The sequence below is a fragment of the Pieris napi genome, chromosome 14 (genome assembly GCF_905475465.1).
Source record: "Pieris napi chromosome 14, ilPieNapi1.2, whole genome shotgun sequence".
Lineage (NCBI taxonomy): Eukaryota > Metazoa > Arthropoda > Insecta > Lepidoptera > Pieridae > Pieris > Pieris napi.
The window spans coordinates 5,766,200-5,790,842 of NC_062247.1; the positions used below are offsets into that span (position 1 = coordinate 5,766,200).

Here is a 24,643-nt window from a genome sequence, read left to right on the forward strand (position 1 = left end):
TATGATAATTAAATTAATGGTAGATGGTGTTACTCTCGAGGACGTTTAAAAAATATAAGACCGGTGGCATCTACTTTAGTATCCTTATTTACTTTTTACCTTGCAATTACTGAAATCACTGAGTAATGACAAAACTATACCTAGTACTAATATTTACTTGTATTCATGAGTGAAGCTTATCTCTAATGACGTTGTTGCTCTTGTGGCTTCTGTTATCTTTTAGGTGACTCTTTATTGAACAGTGAACACATAATTATTAAGTTCTTGAAGACAGTACCTATGTGCATTTAATTAAATTTCGTTTATTTCCTACAAAATACGTAACAACTCAATTGAAACGATAAGTCACAATTCTATGAACAATGAATTGAAAATGAATCTATTGATGGTGCAGGTCTTTCTAAATAATCAACTGGCTGAGCTGAGTTTAAATTGTAATTTTAAAGTCATGAATGAGCGAACCATTTATAGTTACGACCAATGGAAATATAGGTATTGTTAGGACTTCTGAGTAACAGTTTCTTTGTTAAGGGATTACATTTTATCAGGTAGAGAAGGTGGCTGGCGCCGGCGCTACCTGCCTCCTAGTAAGTCCTGATAGAGGGTGAACAACAAAAATGAAATAGATAATATATCATAGTAAACAACATTTTTATTTGTAATAATAATAATTAAGTATATCATAATAATCTGTAATAGTTATACTTTATAAACCGCACTTATAAAAATACATTTCAATTCTAAATCTAATCTATAACTCTATACAAAATAAGCAGTTATCTCGAGACAACGGCGTAAAGCACTATGGCGACAAGTCATTCTTAGAATATTAAGGCACGGTGTTGGAGGGCTACGCCCCGGGCGGCGCCAGACGGGCGTCGGCGGAGACTAGATCACAGTAGGTACGGGGCCATGCCCCAGCGGCGCTGTTTCATCTTAGCGGGGTCGGGTAGGCAGGTCCTAGCGTGCCCCAAGCGGGGCACACCGCGCCTCCGCACCCCGCAGCGCTCTGTACTGGCACGAATGCAGACACGTGAACGCCACTACTAACGGGTAGGGACGCTATGGCTGGCCTCTTTGCTTCGTCTTCTATTAGGTATGGTCTGAACAATTTAAAAGGTTTTCTCGAAGGTTCTGGAGCCAAAGGCAGCCGTGGATACGATGGAACCGGTGCTGGAGGTGGTGTAAGGCGTTTTAATGACAAATCGATAGGTTCCACGGTAAAAGGCGCGATTGGCACGGGAGCTGCTATCGGTGTGGGCACTTGGATTGGCAAAGCCGCCGGCGGAGGTGAGGGCAAGCGAGCGCTCTCTGGCGAGCCGACGGAGTAAGGCGGTGGCGAAGGAGCAGGTTGCGGTGCTCTCCTCAAATGCGCTGCACGTAGAGCCGGTTCGGCTTGTAGCCATTTCTGGATTTGTCGTCGGTGAATTCCGAATTTTCTCGCAGTTGCACGTTGATTTCCTCTGCATTGAGGATCTCTCCTGTACGCGTCGAGAACTTGGAGCTTAAATTGTGGTGGAAATATGCGGCGGGAACCAGCGCGGCCCTCTGAACGACGGTCTGAGGGCGCGGGGGCCGAATGCGTATGGGCAGCGGCCATGTTGCGAAAAAGACGTGTACGCGTGATAGCTGTCGGCGCCGAACTGACTGTCGCTCGCTCGACGCGGCGCGGATGTTGGCGGCGCGCTTGTTGCCTGCGGCATGGAGCCCACAGCGCGCGACTTGAGCCGCGTATATCCATTAGCCGGCATTCATAATGTTGCTATAAAATAGGTTACTATTTAATTATTACATAATAGTCATATAATTAAATAAAAGCTCATCTTGACCCAGGCAAGTACAATATAACGTCGAAATTAATTTTTACAATATTTTTGTATGTATCAAATTAAGATCAAAATGTTTAAGATCAGTTCAATATGGTTATCTTAAATAACATTGTTCTTATATAAATAGGAAACTATTTGTTTAGTTAGTAAATTTTGACATAGATAAGCCTTTGAAACGTAAAGGAGTTTAACAATTCGTTAGTTCTATAATTGATGTACAAAATTAATATACTTAGTACTTGTGAGTATATTTGTACATAAGTTATAAAACCCCCAGCTCACCAATAAAAATCTGGCAAAACTAAATTGAACCATTAGGTGATTATAATAGTGTTTTACACATTATTAGGTTCTCGTTGTTTAGATTTAAAATTAACAAGGTTAGTATGTTATCAAATTTTGAAGTTTTTTTTATTTTCCAACAAACAACGTGAACAAAGCTTTAGGCATTAATCTCGCCTCATTCTCGGCGTGAAAAAATGCCGCAAGTGGGAGCCGATAGCACGTAGCGCCACCATTGCTATCTCTTTCCAACTTGATCAATTAAATAGGTGTGAATGAAATAGATAACGTACCAAGCCCTGCCTTGGTCGCTGCCACATCCGTTTACGAAACAAGTTTGCATGCGACGTTGTCGAGTAGTCAGAGAGCGCGGGCGGTTAGTGGGCTCGGGGCCGCGGGGGAAGGGCGCAAGCGGACAAGAATGTGCACGATGCGGCAACGTCGCTGTCCATGGCAGACAGGGTGTCGCCGGCACCGCGCCGTAGACAGGCCGTCGCTCAGCGGCGCTTGCCCCCCTTCACCCGCTTACGTCGCCCCACACCCGCGTTGCCTCAGCTCACATCAACAAGTTATTTCAACTCGAGCTACGCAACTTCGAAAGGGTGTAAGTACCATACAAGTTTAGGGTGGTTAAAACATTTCAATATAAGTTGATTTCTTAGCGCCGTTGTCGATTCGAGGAAAGTCAGTATATTTTTTGTGTGGGTTGAGCGATAAGCCTGCTTTCCGTACCTACCTCGGGTCCGGTGACCGTGAAACCAAAAGCGGCCTTTAGCTTGCAAATGATAGTAACATAATATGTACATATTACATTTTCAGGTAGCATAAAGCTCAATGAATTTACCCTTATTCCTAGTGAACAATAACGTTCAAGATGTATAATTTTTTTAAAATTTTCTGCTTAAATGTTACTTATTAAGTACATTAATTATAAAGACTATTCTATAGTTTGCTAAGGATAATCAGACTGTTAAGAAAAATGATATAGGGGTATAATGGTAGATTTAGTTACGTAAGTAACTTAAATTACAATTATTGCTATCACCAATATATTGTTTTACCACCGAGATTCAGGTAGGTACAGATCCCTACTCGCCACTCATTAAGACATAGTTCAATATTTCCTCATAATCTTTGAAAAAGGTACCTAATATAGAAAAATTGAAGCACATTTTTTAAATAATTAATGAAGCTAGGTATGTGGCGTATTAATATCCGGCCCAAGCGTCTTGATTAGAATTCATCTATTCTTATTATGACAAGTTATGAGAGGCCACAACTGGGTTTACCAAAAGTTTTAAAGCATTAACATTTTATTGCATTTTCCTGAAAGCTGTGTTAGTTTGAGTTAAGTTTAGTAAATTTTATAAAGTCTGTGTGAGAAAAAACCGTCATGGAACACGAGGTTGACGCAGTACTATTTCCTTTCTTGTTATGTTGGCAGCATTGGTACGTCATTAATCATTATAGTTCGACTAATCATCTTCATAAAAATGCTACTATCCTGATGCTTATTGGAATTACCGCCACGCCGGTTCTCTATTTGCACAGAGTAACTACTAATATTAACTACCTACTTTATAGACCATAAACAATTCTTGCACCAAAAATTTAGGTGCTCATATACATACGTACCATTTAACGTAATATGTCAATCGAAGCATGGCGTAATGGTTGCAATTACCTTGTTGTCAAAACTTGCGATTAAAAAGAGTCGCGGAGAGTTTCTTGCCCGTTCTTCTCGCACGCTCTACGCCCTTGAAACTGGTAAATGTAAATTTGGAGTTATTTTTTTAATGTTGACTTTCATAAGTGTACATAGTTGCCAATATGATTACAACAAATATGATTTGATTCATCCAGAATTTAGTCAATATTGACTAATCCAATTATAAATAATGTTTTTATTACCTACCAAACAATATCTAATTATCGCTGGTAATTCTATTTCCCTTTATAACCCTCTGACTATATTCAGGAAGGCTAAGCAAGGAACATAGAACGATTTTACTGACTTAACAATCTATAGATATCTTAAACTTTATTATAAATTCTATGGTAATTATTTTTTAAATTGATGTTTATTGTTTGAATTGACAACACGTGATTCATCATGTCTAACGATTGTTTTGTAATTATAACGAGATCATTTGTATTTATCTACGTTATAATGCATAATTGGTTGTAATTAGCACTATGCTGACTTATAATTTTTTTGTAGGTGTAGAGTTTTGCAATATCTAAACCTGTTTATCTTATTAAGAGTAGAGAGGTTTTTGTAGAAAAAATCATGTGCGCCATTTGCAAAGGAATACCTGCATACCTTACATCCAACGTTACACAGTTAGGCTGATCACCTACTTACTTAACAATAAAAAAAACAATTTCAAACATACATCAAGTGTACCAATCCCATGCCCCATGGTGGGCTTTAGAATGTAAATTTGTCTAATCAGGTAATGTCATCATTTTCTTGAAGGGCATAAAAATATAAGTACATCTTTCTGTATCCGCGATATTCCATGACCCCAGAGGTTAATCCATAGTGTAACTTGCGTTTGATCAATTGATTTACAGAGGTTGTATAAAGTACATAGATTAATGTAATTTATACTCTAAGTTACAAGTATTAAGTACTGACACAAGGCCAAGTACCTTGTAATTTAAGCCACCATGACATCATGTAATAAACAAGGCCCGACTTTTTGTACTTATAAACTAATGTTTGTTGCAATTAAATCCTATGTTTTCCTTTAACCAATGACGTCTATTAATAATTGAGTATAGTTCAGCTGCACATGCAACTTATTCTATACATTAGGATTTATTGGATGTATGTCTCTGTGTTCTTTAAAATTCCTGATGAAAACAAAAGACACTTATATTGTTTAATCGAAAACAGCTGGTTAACAGTTGGTTATGTAACGATATATCGATATAGTTCGATAGTTAATTGTCGGCCTTCTGGCTTCTGGCATCTTAAGAAGATCCAAAGTATACTTAAAATTTATCGTCTTAAAGGCTATTAATCCGATGTTGGGACTATGTGATACTATAAGTCTACTAGAACATATTGTTTTAGTCAAAAACCGAGGGCAAATGGAGTGTCACATGATGCTTATAAGGTTCATGAAAGCAGCGTTTTAAGTATTTTTAATAGAACTAAATACAAAATTAGTAATGTTTTGGAAATACTAATTTTACTTCAGTTTAGTCTAATTTCTGGGCATTTGAATGTTGTTTCCGTTAAATTGTTATACGACTAAGATAAAATACGATTCGTAGCAATTACAATTGGTATTTAGTTAGAATCCAAATAAGACCATAACGCGCAATTGAAATATTCAACTGCGTTGTTCACATTCATTTCTATGTGACTCATGATCTAGTGGGTGTAATATACCTAGTTATAGATGAATGAATGCATATACCCTTTATATGGTCAGGAATAAATATTTGTTGTATTATGCGTTCCGTTCTAGTTGACTCAGCAAGTTTATAGAGCTTATCAATTAGCATACAAGTTTCTAACTATTTACGCACTTGTGGATATTTTATATGGTCATTAGGGATAGAATAGTAAAAACAACAGTCCCCGGCGACTTCGCATGGTTTTTGTTGTTGGTACGGAATGTCCTCTTTATACGCTTTCGGCAGCTTATTCTTGATAAATTACGTGCCGCACACTATCTATAATTAATAATTTTATACCTATCTGAGGAGCCGATCGAATGGACAGTCTAGAACGATGTCGACTTTTAGAATTTTAAATGTCTAGAATTGACTCTTAAGACCTTACGGAAGTTGAGGTAAAACTATTTTAGGGTTACTACTTTTACACCTAGAAGATAGACATTTATATGGGGGCTTAGGAATAGAAAGGGAAAGATTACGTATTTACTTAGATAATATTGGCCCTGTGTTTCTAGACAAACAGTCGCCTGTCGTTAAACAGCTAATAACTTCTGAGACTCAGCGACGCCCGCGCCGCATCGCCCTATTGATGACTTCGATAGCACACATTTATAAAACACTAATGTAAATTAAACTCTATATCAAAGCAACAAGGTTAAATTCACAGTACCGTGTAGAACAATTTATAATTCTATATCGATGAACACGTAGGCCATAAGATCTCTGAAATTTGTCTTTATTCCCATGCAAAACGGTGTATAATCGTGCTTACATGCGTTGTTGAACCAACACATCGAACATCCACATGTTACAACATCCATGTTTGAACTTTGAATCTCTCGGGTCTAAAGAGAAGAAGATTTTCACCGGACAGATTATACACATGATTTTTGTTTTTTTTTCTATTTCAAATAAAGAAAGTATTTTTGTCTTTCGTTTCATATAATATGTTATTCGAATAGAAATGACATTGCATAACAGCTAGCCTTATCAAAATTCAAATAAAAGTCCATAAAATATAAGACTAGAAAATAATTATGGAATGTTGTTATTGATCCTGTAGAGATGAAATCTAAAAAGTTGGTGATTCAACTGATGCTGGTCCATGTGTAGCGGTTTTGTCTAACATGAAGCAATCCAGTTAACCTTCTGCCTTGTAAAATATTATTTTTCTGTAGAAGAGACATTAGCATTCATACATCACTTTTCTCGACGATAGTCTTTAAGAAACTGTGATTATGTTGCTCTGTAGTTGCCGCCACTTTTAACGAAAAGTTATTCCCAAACAAACGCATAAGGCTAGGAAGAACTCGTCTCGGGGGAGATCGTTACTGATATCGTCCTTGACGCTTTTAATGAACATTAGCTTCGCATTCCATTGTCTATGGGTCAAATAGGTCTTTACCTGCGTGAATGAAATAACTTCTTTGGAAAAAAGAATTTCGAAGATAGACATAGCGGCTCAGGTGCTTAATTGTTACTAATCTAAATAATATTGGATCTATGGGATTACTTAGTACTTAGTAGTTTATGAACATGAATATAAGCCGGAGTTATTATAGCTTAATTTCCCAGTAAAACAATACTAATTGACTGATGAGACTTGCCTTAAAAAGCTATCACTAAACGTTTTACTACGTTTGTGTGACTTTTTCTACCTTATTATTACTTACTATGATATTTTCTACCCTATCGGAGCTTCAAAATAAATATGCAAAAAAGCTTGACGTGATATTATTATGACTTTTGCCAACACGTTAAAATTCGGTATTTATGTGTAAACATCAAACCTCGAATGTGTAAAACTTAAATTCACAAAACATTCTTACAATATAATACTAGATTTATCAATGACAAACAAATTGATGACGAACTACATAAATAGACAATTATCAATACGACCTTCTGAAACACCATCCACTTCGATATAACCGATTAGATTAAACCTAAATCACCAAACAAGCTAATAAATGGTAAGAAAATCTGTACCACGTGCTTGCTTGGTTATATTGACAGAATTAATAACTAAAATGAAAAAAAAAGTAAAAATTTTATGGACCAGATAGATTAGGGGTCTATAAATAAAGCTTATTCAATCTATAACAACTCCTCAAATTATTCTAGCAAGCTGTGTTCCTGTGTATATTATGTGGACTACGTAATTAATGTTTTATTTGATATAGAAAGATGGTATCTTTGGTGTCTTTGGTGCCACTAATGGCAGATCAGAGCAAAATAATTATGTACCTAAACGCGCTTTATTGGGCGCTTGCAAAGAGATTATTTTTGCATAGGAAATAGAGCGGGCATTATACACAAAAACTAAACCTTAACCAAATTATTTTCACTAGGAAACAATTCCTGTATGACATTGAGGAAACGTTTTACCGTTCCTGGAAAATTGATGAAGTTATTGACGCATGACAACACAGATTTTGTTTGACAATTTTTCCGCTCTTTACAAATACTTTGTATATCTTTGTATCCCACCTACTTACTTAGATATACATATTTATAAATATACATTACATTTATAAACTGCATTCCTAAAACAGTTAAGAGCTAATTTAGGTGATAATTGCTGACAACTTGAATGTCTTGGTATGGACTAAGTTCCAATTAATTACTCATGGAATTTCCATTTCTAATTCATATCAGTTACCTACTTAGTAATTATGAACATATTATAGGTAATATTCTAATACATTTGTCTATTAAAACCTGATTTTAAATGTTGAAAGTCGTAAGCGCGAAACCGTTACTTGAACATCATTGTAGTTTTATTGAGCCCAACCTACTAGTTGCTAGGTGGTTCTTGATTTAAGCTTTTATGGAGTCTTCACAATTATTTGTTTTCTTTACTTTTTATTTTAAATGTATTAATTGCTTATACGGCTCTTTTAGTAGGAGGTTCGAAGATGCTTAAAAGAAGTTCAATTGTTAAATCGTACATATATTTAAAATGCAAATATGTATTATCAAGTAGGATATAATGACTATTAAGTAGAATATGCGCCTACGTGCGAGACCGCGCGTCGTCAATGCATACCTACTTTGTACAAAACAATCTTTATCAAGAGTCAAGACGCTTATTTTGAATAACCTAACGATATCATAGGTTCGATATTTCACTATATATTGCATAATATTAACTAAATATTGCTTGACGGTTGGCAAATTATTAAAACTTTTGCGAATGGATCTTGTTTCTGTTTTTAGTGAGTAGTTCTAAATCTATCATCACAAATAATACTTACAACCCTTACAGTTTAATCTGAATTTTTTATAGAACAGAGGGCTAACGGGGACAATCTCAATGCGTTGCCGGCCTATTAAGAATGGGTCCACGTTTACTTAAGGAAATACATCGGAGATACATCTATTTCATAAATCTCAAGCTGCTTTTGGTTTATTTATTGAAAGTCATGTGAAATATAGTTACTTACCAGATTTTTATTATTTAATCAGAGTTGTGACCAAGGTTAGCCAGGTATTGGTGTATTAAGTCCTTTCTTTATCTTAAAATAAAAAGCCATGACCTATAGGCTTTTAACTTAGGTGCTAATTTGTAATTACTATTTGGCAATTAAAATGACCAAAGTACGTCCGTACCATAACTAAACAACATTTACAGTTGTTTAGTAATATATATTATTACTTACTTAAACTAAAATCTATGCAATAAGAGATGCACTTTGTACTAGTATACCTTACCTACGATGTTAAGCATGCGCTTTGTGTCCTATTAAGTTATTTATGAAGCCAGCTTTCACCTGCACATGCGTTTGCGTGGTTAGAATAATGACAACTTGTAACTACTTGGTGCGGTGCATAGACTAAACTAAGAATAGAACAAAAACTAATAAGTGTTAATACCTAATCATCACTTCACTCACCACTTTGTTCCATATACAATAGTAAGCAGTTTACCACGAGATTAACCAATGTATTAAATGTGCCAATCATTTGTTATATGATCCTATCTTAGCACATTATTTTGCTTCTCGATTTGATTTATAGCCCATACAATATTTTATGTATTTAAAGAAGTACTAATAGTTGATGTCGGTTATTAGAGAATGGAAAAACTATATTTTATCAATGTGAAAATAGTTCTCTACCACTGAGGTGTTAAACATTATTGATCAAAAGGAATTAAACTCTCGTCCTCATAATATTTTCTCTACGGCCAGAAATGACTGTATAATAATTATAAAACAAGTTTAGCGACTTAAATTGCCGTCTGTGCTAGATCATAGATAATAATACGTTTTGTAGTTGCAAGAGTTGTGCAATGGGCAAACAGTGGCGCTAAGCCAGATCTTGAATCAGGGACGTGTTCGCAAATTTATAGCTGCAGATGTTTGACATTAATTAACTTTCTGCTATTTGTTGGTTTTAGTTTAGATTGTTCTTTGTTACGTTTTCAAAGCTAAGTGATGTACAGGCGCACGCTTATGGTAACTTGTCCAGTACATAGAAATACTTAAATATTATACTAGTGAATAGTGTAACCGTTTATGAATACGCGGTTAATACAAAGGTATTTAATATGTGCGGGAATGATTTAAGGAATTATTCTTAATTAAACATAGTATTTTTTTAAATATATTTATTTCGCGCTGCTACCGATATAAGGGGATAACGCAGAAGAGTTTAGGAATTTTCCCACGTTATCGGCTACGTTTGGACTGCAAGTGTACATGAATGATGTCAACGCAGCGTAATGTTATCTACATCCGTTTGCCACTCATGCGCTGGCTATATTTACTGTTAACTATGTAGATATGATTATGACGAACCGATACCTCAACATATTTTCTTATTCATAAAAGCTAAATCAGTCAAATTACACCCATCTCATTAGTCTAATTGTGTTTACGCTGTGATGGAAAGAGAAAGAAGTTATTGATGAGATGGGGATGTTTTGAGTAAACTTCTAAACTAAAGCAAACTAGCCCTAGTTAATATGCTGTTGTAGGATCATATTATAACAAATGATTGGCCCATTTAATACATTGGTTAACTTCGTGGTAAAAGCTGCTTACTATTGTATATGGAACAAAGTGGCGAATGAAGTGATGATTTATATACATACACCTTCCTACTCACCTATTTCACTTATAATTTTAATTAAGGCATGTGTGGTTGTGAAAATCTGGGTATCTATCAAAGACCTATCTGGTTACTATTTGCAAAACCAACTAAACCAGTGTGGTAACTTATAAGAAGTAAAGAATATTCAGCTTTACAGTAAAACTAACTAACACATATTTCTAAGATTAGAAGTTCGTTCGTATTAAAGAAGTTTCAGCTAGTAAATCGTACTTGAATAGTAGTATCCTGTATTCTAGAGTATAGAGTAAAATAGTACCTTTTGTGGTGTTTTAAACGAAAGGTACAAATGTACATAGACTGGTCAGTGGTCACTCCTGGCACGACTTCTACTATAGTGAGTAGTGTCCCATTGTTATGCAGTCCAAAATTACTTAAAAGTGAATATATTAAATGAGAAATTAATAGTCTACAAACTTGTATAGAAAATGGAAAGCCAAATCGTAAAAGTAGATAGATAGACTCGATCGGTTTCCACGCAGGTCAGAGTGAGCGGAAACCTGTTTGGTAGCCGGCCGTGGGCGTCTGCCACACCTAACTTGATACTTAATTTTAATATTACAATACTTCAGTTGTTTCATCAATCTCTCGTATAAATAAAAAAAATCAAGGATAAAATTTTTCATAATTAGATATTTTACCATAATCTATAGTTTTCCATTCTTTCCAAATAAGAAAACTCGACTATGTATAAATTAGTCCCACTATTTTAATAAAAACAATACCTAAGACAGGGAAGTGCCTTAAGACAGTTTGCAATGGAGATTTTTTTAAAGCTTTTATTATAAAGGATTTAGTAATTTCGACTGACCTTTTATAGGAATATTATGTACAGTAGTGTTAAACGTTACACGCATTATTAACGTAATATTCTATATAAGTACAAATGTATAGTAGGTATATATTTTATGATGCGTTCTTAATTGTTAATATTAGTAAAAGAACAATATATTAAAGTATGTTTAGCTATTAGAAAATAGATGACGTATGTACCTATATAATTTATAAGCAAAGTGCGTAATAACTATTGTTTAAATTACTAAAAAGTAGAAAAAATAAATTTCCGAGAAACTTAATTTTTTTTACTTTATTAAGCTTGTTCACTTTTACATCCTTTCCTTAACAAAGTGGACTGAACAGGTTGTAATTTTCTAAGTCTGGTACACCGTCCATTAAAGAGTCCACAAAAAATTAGGTGCCAATAAAAGGACGGAAACCCATTGTTTGACGCCGTACGTATCAAGAATTTGATAAAAAAAACATTAGGGTCCGTTCCAAAGAATTGAACAGAATACAATGAGCCCTTTGTGCGCAGGCGCCGAACGGTCTGGCTGTACGTCGCGGGCGCACGAGGCCGCCGCCGTCAAGTCTAGCGCACACAATGTTCTCGTTATGAAGTATGTCTATGACGTTAAGGTTGAAATTCGAGTACACGTCGGCGTTTCTTAACTTCATGGTTGTTTATAAAGCGGCACTTTGTTCAGCGTCTTATATTACAGCATTGGAGTCGACGCTTTTTACGCATTTCTATATTCCCGGTGCCTGGGGGAACCGTTCGAGCAGTACTCGTAATATCTGCACAAAAAAAGTTCATATTCTTTGTTGTGGCGCTTGAGATTGCGTGGGTTCCAGTTTAACGTAATCAAAATATATTTTACACCTCGCTTTCGAGTACTTAGGTATGCCGTATGTATTTCCCATACCTACAACTTAAATTTGAATGTCAAATATATTTCGCTACAAAGTATACTAACGTATTTCGCATAGTTGCTGAAGCTGAATTTAAAGGCTCACACTACACAAATAATAAGCCACAAACAATGTTTTACGCTTATAAAAATGCCAACCTACACTTGTTTACGCTCTTGTTAATTCCAAAAACGTGGCTCTTAGTCATAGTAGGTACAACTATATCACGCCACCTCGGCCTATGACTCGGCTTACACACGTTATAAACCTGTTATTTACTTATTAACATTATGCGTAATAAATAATTTATATTTTGCGGGCGGGACAAGGTACATTCTACTTTTTTTTGACTATCATGATGTTTCTCAAAGAAGAATACGGTTTCTTACTTTATATATTTTTTAACGAACGGAATGTTTATATATTTGGTATATAATATATTATGTATTGAACCAAATTTAACACAAATGTATGTAATATAAAACAAATCCACGTAGTCCCATTTATCTTTATTCACCATTTTACTTAAACTCTCGATTCTAAATTGAGGAGCGGCGATTTGGTTTCACCAAAATTATATTACTTTTAATGTTAATCTACATAATTTCTTCGAATAACTAAGAATATTAAATGTATGTGACTTAAACTTAGCAAATTTTACTAAAGATAGTTATGTTTAGTTAAGAATTAAAAAAAAAGTTTATTGTTGAGAGATCTATATATCAACAGAACAGTTTACTTTTTAGATAAGTATAGATAGGTAGAGATTTTTTTAATTTCGTACCTAGCTAACATAATGTAGCCTACCAAATTATTTTTAATACTAGTTGACTATAATACGTGTTGACTATTGAACGCCCATTGTTAGTGCAAAAGCCATTCATAATTCATTGTTTACCATATTCGGTATTTTAGGAAGTTCATTCAGAAAAAGATAAGCATTGTAACTATTTCTACAAAAACCATAAGATTAAAGTTTTTTTCGTTAGTCTTTCTGCATTTGGTAACGGAAATTTTACGTTTTATTTTAATTGTTTGTATTCAACGTGTTTTATAAAAAAGAAATATAATACCAGGTAACTAGTTTAATTACCTCACATTTACACATAAAGTACATAGTAAACTGCGAGAGCCTAAGTAAGTACTGAGAAAAGGGAACACTTGCACTTCCAATTGCAATGATATAGTAATGGTGCCATTCATAACATTTGTGTTGTACTATTACACTATGAGGCAATTCAGTTTTTATAGTGGCGAACACCAATAGCGCAATGTCAATGTCATATTCTGGATTGACCATACTTACTTTGTTACTTTTTTAATTTACTTTCGTATCAAGGGTGGATCTAGAATGTGCCCCAGCAATTTGCCCATCTACTATATAAAAATAAGTCGGGTTTTCCTTCCTGACGCTATAACTCCAGAACGCACGAACCGATTTCCACGGTTTTGCATTTGTTGGAAAGGTCTCGGGCTCCGTGAGGTTTATAGCAAAGAAAATTCAGGAAAAAAATTTATCAGAAAAGCGGGATCACCAAAGGAAATGTTACATAAAACGAAGCAATCTGGTGGCGAAACGGAGTTCGCCGAGTTTGCTAGTTTCATATATATTAATATTTTTTTTATACCCACATACGTTTGTTTAAAGTATTATTGTATTACCATTAGTAAAATTAACAATTTGGATAGTTATAAAAAATCTATAAATACCCACTTACAAAAGTTATTTTGTAACCATATCATTTAGAATTTAGTTATACAGAAGGATGCTGTCTTGCCCTCTCCACCCTTGTTTCATATGTAAATGTAGAATTTCTTATCACCGACCTGCTACCGAGATATCATTGTTTAAATAAATAATTTGACCACTATACGGATTACATTTTTGTACGTTATTATAAGGTAGTAAATGCACCCAATCACTTATTTAAGAGGTTTGACAGGTCTTGAACGTAGGTAAAGGTACTCAGTAAACTTAATTACTGTGAAATCTCTACTTAGCGTGATTGTACACCATATTAATAACACTACTGGTAGCAAGGACTTATTCACCATTCTATAAGACTGTGTAGGTACTCCATTTATAAAAGATAAATCACAGAACTTCACACACATCAAATATTTGTCATAAATATGTATTTATTTTTTTGCTTGTATTCTACATAGAATATAGCTAAATAGCTATTAGCTAACATCTAGTTATATAATTGCTCCTACTGGAATTTCATAGCAATCTAGACTATACAGCAATTCTTCGTAAGGCTTAAAAGGTTTAAAAACCACAATAGCTGTACTATCTACTGCTGCTGCAGCAGTAACAGATAGTATAATTATACCCTATGATAATAACTATGGTATCATCCATTGAAATTATAATCTGTTTTAGAATAATAATTTTATGTCCGCGTAATTAACGATTGATTTAAGCAAAGGACAATGAAAATATATTTGTAGCTGACGAATAGATCTAAAGTAACTGATAACCTAATGACTCTACGTAATGCTGTTAACTTTATAAAGCTAAAACTTGTAAAAGTAGAAACTACATTTCTTTTTAATTTGGGATTCTAAACCATGACCTCCACCAAACACAGGGTCACTCAAATGAGTATAATTTTTAAAACTTGTTTACTAATGAACACCAGATTTAATTGTCTTTAAATCATGTTTTTATAAAAAAGCGGCCTTTACAAAGAGAAAATACGGTACTAATTTAACATTTGCAAAGAATTAGTCGGGGTGTTTCTAAATATGTCGGTAATTGTGCGGATGTCTGTATTTCCGTTTTGAAACCGAGGGAAACTTTTTTTAACTTGTTCGACACATATTGGGTGAATTTATATACGGGTCCATCGACGAAAGTTTGAGTGTCCATGGGTTTTGGTATCACTTAACATTGGGTGAGCCTCTTGAGCGTTAACACCGTTCTATAAAAAAATAGAAAAAATCTTGAATAATTCATATTGTATAGAAAATTTTTAAAAAATCCATTCTCATAAAAAAAAAGTCTTGGAAATAGGAATCAGGAGCCCTAACTCCCACAAATTGCGCGGTATTTAGCTTCACGTCACGCAACACGTACCGTGTTTGTTTACTTGTATCGTACCGAAATGCAAAAACACTATAAAAACACCAATAAAGTGTCACTAGGTATTCCAAGAAATGCGCAAGTACAAAAACAATAGTGTAAGATTATGAAAAGGGATAAATTATCTCCAATATCATGTTTATATGTAGTGAAAATCATTAAAAACATATTAAATATGCTATATTTCATACAGTAAATTAATATTGTAAATTAGAAGCAACTTTCTATAAAATATTGTTGTTACTTGTTCACGAAAGTTCATTAAAACTTTTTGTCTGAGCTACTTAATATTCCTAAATCAGTAAATAAAAATTTTAGTTAAAATTAAAAAATTAAAGGATAACCATTTTTAGTAATCATCCTAGTTGGCCTAAAAATCACAACAGATATATCTGGGATAAATAAACTAAGTTTTCTTACAAACTTCTCTTTTAATGAAGAATAAAAATAGCTGCATTATACTATCCCATAAGTACTGTAAATATTCCAATCAAAGTAAAGTATTATGGTAAAAAAATAAAATATTATAAAAAAAACAGTTTATAGTGTATGTATAGTTTATAATAATTACATTTTATATTACTATACAAACTATATAAAATTTTATTCTACTCCCCATACTTCTTCAAATGCTGAACAAATCTTTGCACAAGTCAATGCAGCTGATAGAGGATAGTTACTTATAGATATCGCATCTTCTGAATAGTCCACCTCTATTTTACCATGTGCCATTGCTCCTATGATCATAACTATTGGTTCTTCTTTAGGAACTAATTCCCGACAAGTCTTAACAACTTTGGAACTGAATGACATAGTGATTTTTTTCACTCCAACAGGCATATGTGATGTTATTGGGTTTTTAATAACTTTAAGGAGTTTCATTGGGCCATCAGATGCTCGAATCGAAAATTTGTGCAGTAGCTGAACTGAAAAATTTACAAGATGTTATTATTTCTAAAGGCACATGGTTTATATACTAAAAACAAGGAGAAAGTATTTTTATAGAACAGGGCGCTTGATGTGATCTTTTCTTGAAGGACCCCATGTCGAATTGGATCTAAAACAGTTCAGTGGGCAGCTGTTTCCACATAGTGTGGGTGCATGGCAAAAACTTATAAAAATGCTACATTGTGGAACAATGGATGTCGAGGTGATACGGGTGGAATTTCGTATTCTGCCTCAATATCCAATGATTTAACTCAGCTACAGATATTAATCTAAACAACTCCTCCGAAAACTCTCCAGGGTAAATGCAGTAAAATATATGGAGTGATGGTGTCTCTACACAATTCCAAGGGATAAAGCCACAATATATAAAGCTAGCAAAAGTTCTACCATACCCATTAATCCAGCAAATCTTTTGAATGTCCTGGGAATCCGAGTTTGTGGATTTATTTCTATTAAAACATTTTTCTCTGTGTGAATATAAACTTGCAGGAGTCCCGCTCTATTTAGTGGTGAGTCCATTAACATTAGAAGAGATTGATGAGTGATATCTGGACGACATGAACCTGGATCTCTGTCATTTTTTCGTAGAATGTTAGCATGATCATCACAATTTAACAATTCAAAACTGTTGCCATTCTGAAATCAAAATTAATAACTTACAGAAAATGGGTGGCAGGGCAACTTGGATAATAGAAGTTTCATCAACCAAAATGTGGTCAAATAATTTCTCATCACAATTTAACAATACAACATTTCACTGTTCATTCTAAAATTATTCATGTGATATTTAAATAAAACATAATATTTTGTAATTATAAAAACTTCTAAATTTACCTTTACTGTTTCTAACTGAGCATTCTCTAATACAACGATTAAACGTTTTTCTTGTTTCTGAATGTGCGATGTTACTAAATGTCGAGGTATAGGATCGTATTCAAAGTCATCTGTAGTTTCAGCATGTTTCCTTTTTTTACCCATATCTGGAATGAAAAAAAATAAATAAGCACTATAAGAATACGAGTTACGAATTATAAAGGACTAAAGGGATCTTTATCTAGGTTAGAAAATATAAACACCATTACGATAAGTATTAACAATTAAGTATAACAGTAATTAAGACTTACTGTATATTTATTTTGCCCGTATTTTTTAAATATGAAAAATAACAACCACGAGGATGTATGTTTTTTTATTTGAAATTGTAAACAAATAAAACGAGCTCAGCGGCTAGCTTCCATGTGAGCCGTAGGCCGTAGCCACTATAGCCTTTAACACTTAACAGTTGACACTTGACAGTTGACAGTACCTTATTCTCAATTGCTATCTCATGGGTAAATTCAATATTGAATGAGATAGCAATAGATTGGGGCTGAGCCCTGAGGTAACTATTTTTTTTAACAGAAATTCTACTCTATGAGGTATCTAGAGGTCGTGGTTTGTCGGTCTTGGTCGGTCGGTCACTAAATCGGTGTGTCTGTCTAAAACTAAATCCCCTACTATATTTGATATCCATGGCCTAAAGGTCTAGATACCAGGCCATAAACTCAAAAAAAAAATTATATCCAAGGAATAGGATGTCAACAGTCAACTCTCAACTGTATAGTTTAATTTGTATTGTTTTTATATTTTGATATTAGATTTCGATAAGTATTTTGTTAATCATACTAAAAATATGTTATTGTAAGTCAGTGGTAATACTTGTATCAAAAATAAAAAACCTATACTTTAGTATCTATACTTTAATAAAAAAGTATATAACTCTAATATACGAAATCGTTTAGTTATGGCGAACGACCGGGAGGTTTTGCGTGAAATATGGGATGGAAAACTCCCCGTTTGTTTTCAGCTAGATCAAGAAGAGATTATGGAAATACAGCAACCAGACCCCTTTTATGTAATGGTTCCCCGGTTAAGTTATTTTCCCCTTGTAATTGATAAGGTAAATTTAATTAACTATTTTAAAATCTTGTTTAAAGCAGATCACACATCATAATTTTTATTTTAAGATGAAAAGGCATTTTCTTCGTTATATATCCCAAGAAAATGCTGACAATGAAATGTGGATGGATTATAATGGTCAACCATTGAAATGGCATTATCCCATTGGATTCTTATATGATTTATATTGTGGAAATGATCCCCAAACACCTTGGACTTTAACAGTGCATTTCAGCAAGTTTCCTGGAAATATTTTGCTTCACTGCCCGAACAAGTAAGTTCAATTTACATGTATAATAATAATAATAGCTTAATTGTTTTAAAAATTAATCTATACCTTTTGCATTGTAGAGATGTAGTAGAGGCTCACTATATGTCAACAGTAAAAGAGGCTGATGTTTTAAAACACAGGGGACAAATCATGTCTGCTATGCAAAAAAAAGATCACAACCAGTTATGGTTAGGATTACAAAATGGTATGCATTTAATTAAGACAGAAAAAGTTAAATCTAATTGCAGTATTGAATATTCATAACTTATGCAACATTCCACATTTTATATGAATGTAACAAATTCAATTATCATTTCAGACAAATTTGATCAATTTTGGGCAATTAATAGAAGACTTATGGAAGCACATGGGGATAATGATGGATTTAAACATATTCCCATTAGGATATATTCCGAAGACGGTACATGCACACAACGGTTAATTAGTCCCAAAAACATTGATGGAAGTAGAAAAATAATTCAACAGCTTATATCTGAACTGTATCCAGAAAAACCAGGTAATTTCTGATTCAACAATAAGGATGTTTTGAAATGAAAGTAATTTTAAAAATGTTAAGTCTATATTGATAATAAAAGTACACCTTATATTAGATTAAGATTTCAAAATGTGATTTTTCAGTAAAATTAAGAACACATGGCATCACAATCCCACTTGACACACCACTGCAGTGGCTATCGGAACATTTAAGCTACCCAGATAATTTTCTTCATGTCTGTGTGTGTTAGTGCTTCTTTTTTGCTATAATATTATACAGCTTAGTTCCAGTATATTTATGTTAAAATGACAATTAAAATATATTTACTAACAGGCAAATTTTATTTATATCTTAAATATTACAATTTTTCTTTGACAATAACACAGTTACATTATTATTTTTCTAAAGGAATGTCTCTGGGTCAATAAGTGAGATGGTTGGTAAAAATTTGTTACTTGTAATTCAATTCACAAAAGCAGATACAGTCAAAACCATTTATGACGACATTGTTTAGAACAACATACTGCTTATATTGTCCAAAATTCTGCTATTGCTGAATTCTATTCTACTAGGTACTTAATAACAACATTGGCTGTTACGACTATCTGTTTTTACGACCAAATATGAGTATTGAGTAGTCCCTTCGATGTTGTTATAAGAGATTGTGTCTTTTGAACTGATATAAATTACTAGTTACAAGTATGATGATTGCTTGTGATGAGGTATTTTACAGTAGCTGTTGATTCATGTATCTTGGTTAGGATTGAAGAACAAATATAAATACATATATGAATGATATAACTTTGAAATCCAGAAGAGATTCTTCGTATCTATTATAAACCAGTCCATCTTCCATACTCACACTTGGATCTGTATTTAAATCAATCAGACAACAGAAACAAGAATTTTAAAATTAAACATTCAGGTACAGGTACTCAGTTGCCATTTATAGTAAGTGAGACATTAGCTTTATAAGCTGTTATTTTGTAAAACAATAATAAGACCTTAGTAATTTTTCTACAACTGGTTTTAAACCATTCATAAATCACTCTTGACTTTGTGTTTCTGTATTACATATGGAATTTGTTTTGTAAATCTTTTACAACCATTATTTGCAAAAATAGGCTGATCCTCTGTAGGTCCATATGTAATAACTGACAAGGCATCTCTAAAAAAAACAATATCTAGTAAATTACACAGTAGTACACAATTATTGTAAAGATTCTAAAATTTCTCTTCAATTTAGAATCATTTAATATATCTAGTTCATAAAAAAAATTATATTCTCTATTATACTAAATATCATCAAAACAATTTTTGCCTTTAATTAAAATTCTAAATCCATAAATATGTATAAAACTATTAAAACTTTTTAAAATCCTAACATCTCAATGTTCTTACATTAAGCTATTAGAATGTTAATATAAATGATGAAAGAACATTACTGATTATATACATAATAATATTTGGAACTTACACCATCATTTCTTCTGTTGGGTGATATACCCCATGAGCTCTAAATTCAGCTAATGCACATGTCTCAACATGTTGTTGTTCTAGGGGTAAAAATGGTATGTAGTGATCTATTAAATTTTGAGCTATGGTAGCAGATTTTTCAAAACCACCTTTAAAAAAAGAGATATATACAGGTTACACAAACATTGTTAGCTGATTTTGATAAAAAAAAATATTTAAATAGTGTTGACACAAATGACAACCATTGAATAGTATGTTATATGGTGCGTTCCACTAAGCGCTCACGACGATCAAAATGCTCCTTTAGCCATTCCACATACCGACCGCGGTCGTTGTGGTCACGGCGAAAACGTCACTCGTGACGTCATGACTAATGCTCACGCAACGCTCACAACGACCCATCTAAAGAGGTGGGTCGTTGTGAACGTTGAGAATAATTTGGCGCAATTTTTGATTTTTTTTTTGAAATATGACAAATAATAATATTATTATATTCAAAGCTTAAAGATGGCGACAAGAAAAATCACATTTTCATAGTCAATAATACGTGGCCTAAGTTGTCGGTTTTCACGATTATAATTTTTTATAATTGCATCCCATTCTTCATTTGAGCTAGATGAACTAGTTTCTGGAGCTTTATTGCGATGCATAAGCAAATATCCAACTGCCGTCAAAGCCATTTCGATTATATTTAAACTTAAGTTGTTTGATAACTTCACCAAAATTATTTATAAAATATTCAATTATTCTTCACTTTTAACATAAATAAATTTAAGTCACAATTATTAAAACTTATTGTTTATGATTACCTAACCTCCTTAAAATTCTACTATTTTCAAACTTGACATTTGTAATATTTACATGAACGCCCGAAACGCTCCATAATCCATTCCACTTGAGTTAACGACAGTAACATTCACAATCAAGTGGAATGGGGAAATCAGCGGTCGTGAGCGTGAGCGTTGTGAACGCTTAGTGGAACGCACCAATAGTAGTTATCAAGTATGGCCAAAACTTTACACATACTTTGAGGCTCATGAAATTGACATAATCAGTAATTTAAATTTGTTAAAAACTAAACTATGTAATATATATATTTTCCAGTTCATAGTTTGTGGTCTTAATATTATAAGTTAATTAGTTTTATAGATATAATGAACACAGAAAAAATTATAGATATTTCATAATTGATTCAATAAAACCCAAAATAATCATTTACCTGTACTGTATGCTGTTCTTCTTATAATTGGTTCAAAGTTTTGAAAATCTACTTCATTCCTCTTTAAACCTTCATTATATAATTCCAAGAGCTTACTAGATATTTCTTTTCCACCAATATTGGAAATAAAAACAAAAATACTATCCCTGTTAAAAACAAATTATTAATTGAGTTGCATTATTAAAAAAAATATATAAAATTAATACTCATACCTAAAATCTATTCCATCAACTGCATGGTGATGGTCTAACATGGGTTTAATTGCATCAAGAATAGTTGGACACATTTCATGGATTTCATCAAATATAATTAATGAAGTTGGACAATCTTTAACAATCATTTTGACATCATGGATCAGTTTCATCTGCAAACAGGTGTAAAAAAATTTGTTAGTATAAATATTAATAATAATATATTTTGTTTCCATAAAATCAAATCCATACCTGCGTTTCATGTATTTTAGTACAATCAAAATCTTTTTTTCCCATAAACATTTTCACAAATTTGCTCTCCATTCCCTTAATGAACAAAGATTCTGCTATCATACTTGTAGCATAGTTTTTGCCCACCCCAGACCAACCATGCAAACTTATTACGAGAGCTTTCTTGTTCCTTTTAGTGTCATGATGCAAAGCTTCTTTATGAGCACTCAAAATATTTATTAACTCGGTTACAAGAGGTTGACCAAACATTTTCTGTGATAGTAATTCTTTTAGTTCTGGAAATAAGCATAACTTAATCAATATCCGAATGAAATAAAACAATATATTCTTAAAACTTACTGTTTATATCATATGGCACGTATTTTTTATCGCAGCATTCCGTGAAATGACAAATTGTGTTGGACTTTATTGCATCCCATCCAAAATATGAACCAATGAGTATGGACGACCCTGCTATTATAGAAATTGGCTCGGTAGACACATAATAAATATTGCTTAGACAAAAGAAAAATAAACAAGTTACTTTAATTTTATTGCTCTTCATTATTTTGTTTTAATCATTAGCAGAAACCTTGCAAAACATATGTGTATTGTACCAAGTGCGAAATTATTGATCGTTTGAATCGGCTTAATAAATAGGATACTAATTTAAGTAAATATTAGTCTACTTCTTAATACTAGTAAACAGAGGAAACACTCGCATTCGATAGGATATTAATTTTTATTATATCGAAAAAGGTTAAATCGTAGCCACTGGCCACAGCTCATAGTCGATATAAAACTTTTGATACTTCGGAATTCGGATTACATGATTCTTGTCTTGTCAGAGATTTAACGGTTGACAGTACCTTCAAGTCAACGGATTGCCTATGCCATAATGCCCACCAGGAAAGGATTGTGACAGGATTGTGTGGTTTTATAAAACCACGGTAAAAGTGAAACTTTTTTTCAAATTATAGACATTTACCTAAAATTTTTTGGAATAATATTCCATTAAGGGTATAAAAATCGCTTTATTAATCTTAATTTTATACTTGGAAAATTGGAATGATAATGGGAAATCATAAAAGTAGACTTATAACTAATATTTTTATTGAACTCTGTGTCTTAGAGGGTACGACATTCATATTTCATAATACTTAACAATTATTTAGATTATATACACATATTAAACAATAGTCTATACACGGTCAGCTGCTATAAACTATAGAGTACCTATAGGCGTCGCCATATTGGCCTTGGCTGCTATGACGAGCGCCTTTCACTTTATCCCTAATCCGCGGCCGACCGTCACGCGACATGCAACACACAGACGAAAAAGTTTGAGACGATATTATAAAAGTTTCACTTTAAAAAATCGTTAGATGCACTTGGTGGTCTGTAAACACTTAAAATAATGCAGTTCTCAATCTCTACACACGGTGATGTTAGTGAAAAAGATACGCGATCTTACGGATGAGAATACAGCAAAGCTCGTTTATTTCAGCTATTTTCATAGTATCATGGTATCATATGGTGTTATTTTGTGGGGTAATGCAGCTGATTAAATCGATATTTGTAGCGATAAAGCGGGCTATAAGAGCGATCTGCGGATTGTCCCCACGGGAGTCAATCCGAAGGAAGGTCAAAGGATTACATATTTTGATTTTGCCAAGTCAATACATTATGAGAATATTTTTATGTGCGGAAAAATATAGATATCTTTAAAAAAAATAGTAGCGTCCATAATTATAGTATTTTAGGGGATTGGTTCAGAGTTGCTTGGTTGTGATAAAATAAAACTCCCTAATTGTTTGTAGAGAAGAGGTGAAGATGGAATGATATTTTATTTTCAAAACTATGTACATTTATGTTGTAGCTTTGGCAGTATTGCACAATATAGCCATTGATTTAAAAGAGGAACCTATCTCTGATGATGATGAAGAGACCCTGCCCTCACTACTAACAGTGCCCTCATCTCAAAATATACTGCGTGGAGCAGCAGTGAGAGCCATTTTTATTGATGAAAACTTTTAAGTTTGATAGTTCTTAATTTAGGTTGTTTTAACAATTAAGTTATTTAAACAAATAAAACACTATTTATCTTTAAAAAATATTATTTCATTATACTATTTATTTTTAAGTGACTCTGAGTAATGTCTTCATCAGAATTTCGGTTTGTAATTTTAAATTAATCATTACTTGGTTGTGTTCTATTTGAAGCCGCTCATTTTCCAGAGCCCGAAAGCTCATATGATACGAGGCTTCTCCAAAACTAAAACTACTACTTGCTTTCTGCAACAAATAAGAGAATATTAATTTAAGCTCTGTCCATGCAAAACTTAAAAAAATATATAATTCATATTATACAAATCCTTCCTGGAAGAATAGTCTATATATTACCCAGATCAAAATCCGTTGTGTAATTTAGAAAAACTAATTGCACATGCTACAGA

The 24,643-nt window shown here is 33.2% G+C and overlaps 4 protein-coding genes across 5 annotated transcripts; 1 reads left to right on the plus strand and 3 right to left on the minus strand.

Annotated features, from left to right (window-relative positions):
* Positions 1-632: 632 nt before the first annotated feature.
* LOC125056193 (proline-rich protein 36-like) lies at positions 633-1,694 on the minus strand. Its single transcript, XM_047659195.1, has one exon. The coding sequence runs from the start codon at positions 1,598-1,600 to the stop codon at positions 932-934; it is 669 nt and encodes a 222-aa protein (XP_047515151.1). The 5' UTR covers positions 1,601-1,694; the 3' UTR covers positions 633-931.
* Positions 1,695-15,941: 14,247 nt separating this feature from the next.
* LOC125055842 (ribosomal RNA small subunit methyltransferase NEP1) lies at positions 15,942-17,643 on the minus strand. The gene is made up of 4 exons (XM_047658483.1): positions 17,490-17,643; positions 17,200-17,345; positions 16,758-17,001; positions 15,942-16,343 (listed from the first exon to the last, which is right to left on the minus strand). Exons 2-4 carry the CDS (start codon positions 17,341-17,343, stop codon positions 16,021-16,023), a joined length of 711 nt encoding a protein of 236 aa, XP_047514439.1. The 5' UTR covers positions 17,344-17,345; positions 17,490-17,643; the 3' UTR covers positions 15,942-16,020.
* Positions 17,644-17,927: 284 nt separating this feature from the next.
* Positions 17,928-19,400, plus strand: LOC125055845 (autophagy protein 5). 2 transcript variants are annotated; one of them, XM_047658485.1, is made up of 5 exons: positions 17,928-18,304; positions 18,372-18,577; positions 18,655-18,779; positions 18,894-19,091; positions 19,214-19,400. In XM_047658485.1, exons 1-5 carry the CDS (start codon positions 18,149-18,151, stop codon positions 19,318-19,320), a joined length of 792 nt encoding a protein of 263 aa, XP_047514441.1. In that variant the 5' UTR covers positions 17,928-18,148; the 3' UTR covers positions 19,321-19,400. The 2 variants fall into 2 exon arrangements, with proteins under 2 accessions (XP_047514441.1, XP_047514442.1); XM_047658486.1 differs by having other exon boundaries at positions 18,027-18,045.
* LOC125055844 (torsin-1B) lies at positions 19,388-22,867 on the minus strand. The gene is made up of 6 exons (XM_047658484.1): positions 22,548-22,867; positions 22,209-22,483; positions 21,978-22,129; positions 21,766-21,911; positions 20,548-20,695; positions 19,388-20,238 (listed from the first exon to the last, which is right to left on the minus strand). Exons 1-6 carry the CDS (start codon positions 22,750-22,752, stop codon positions 20,109-20,111), a joined length of 1,056 nt encoding a protein of 351 aa, XP_047514440.1. The 5' UTR covers positions 22,753-22,867; the 3' UTR covers positions 19,388-20,108.
* Between the last annotated feature and the right edge of the window lie 1,776 nt (positions 22,868-24,643).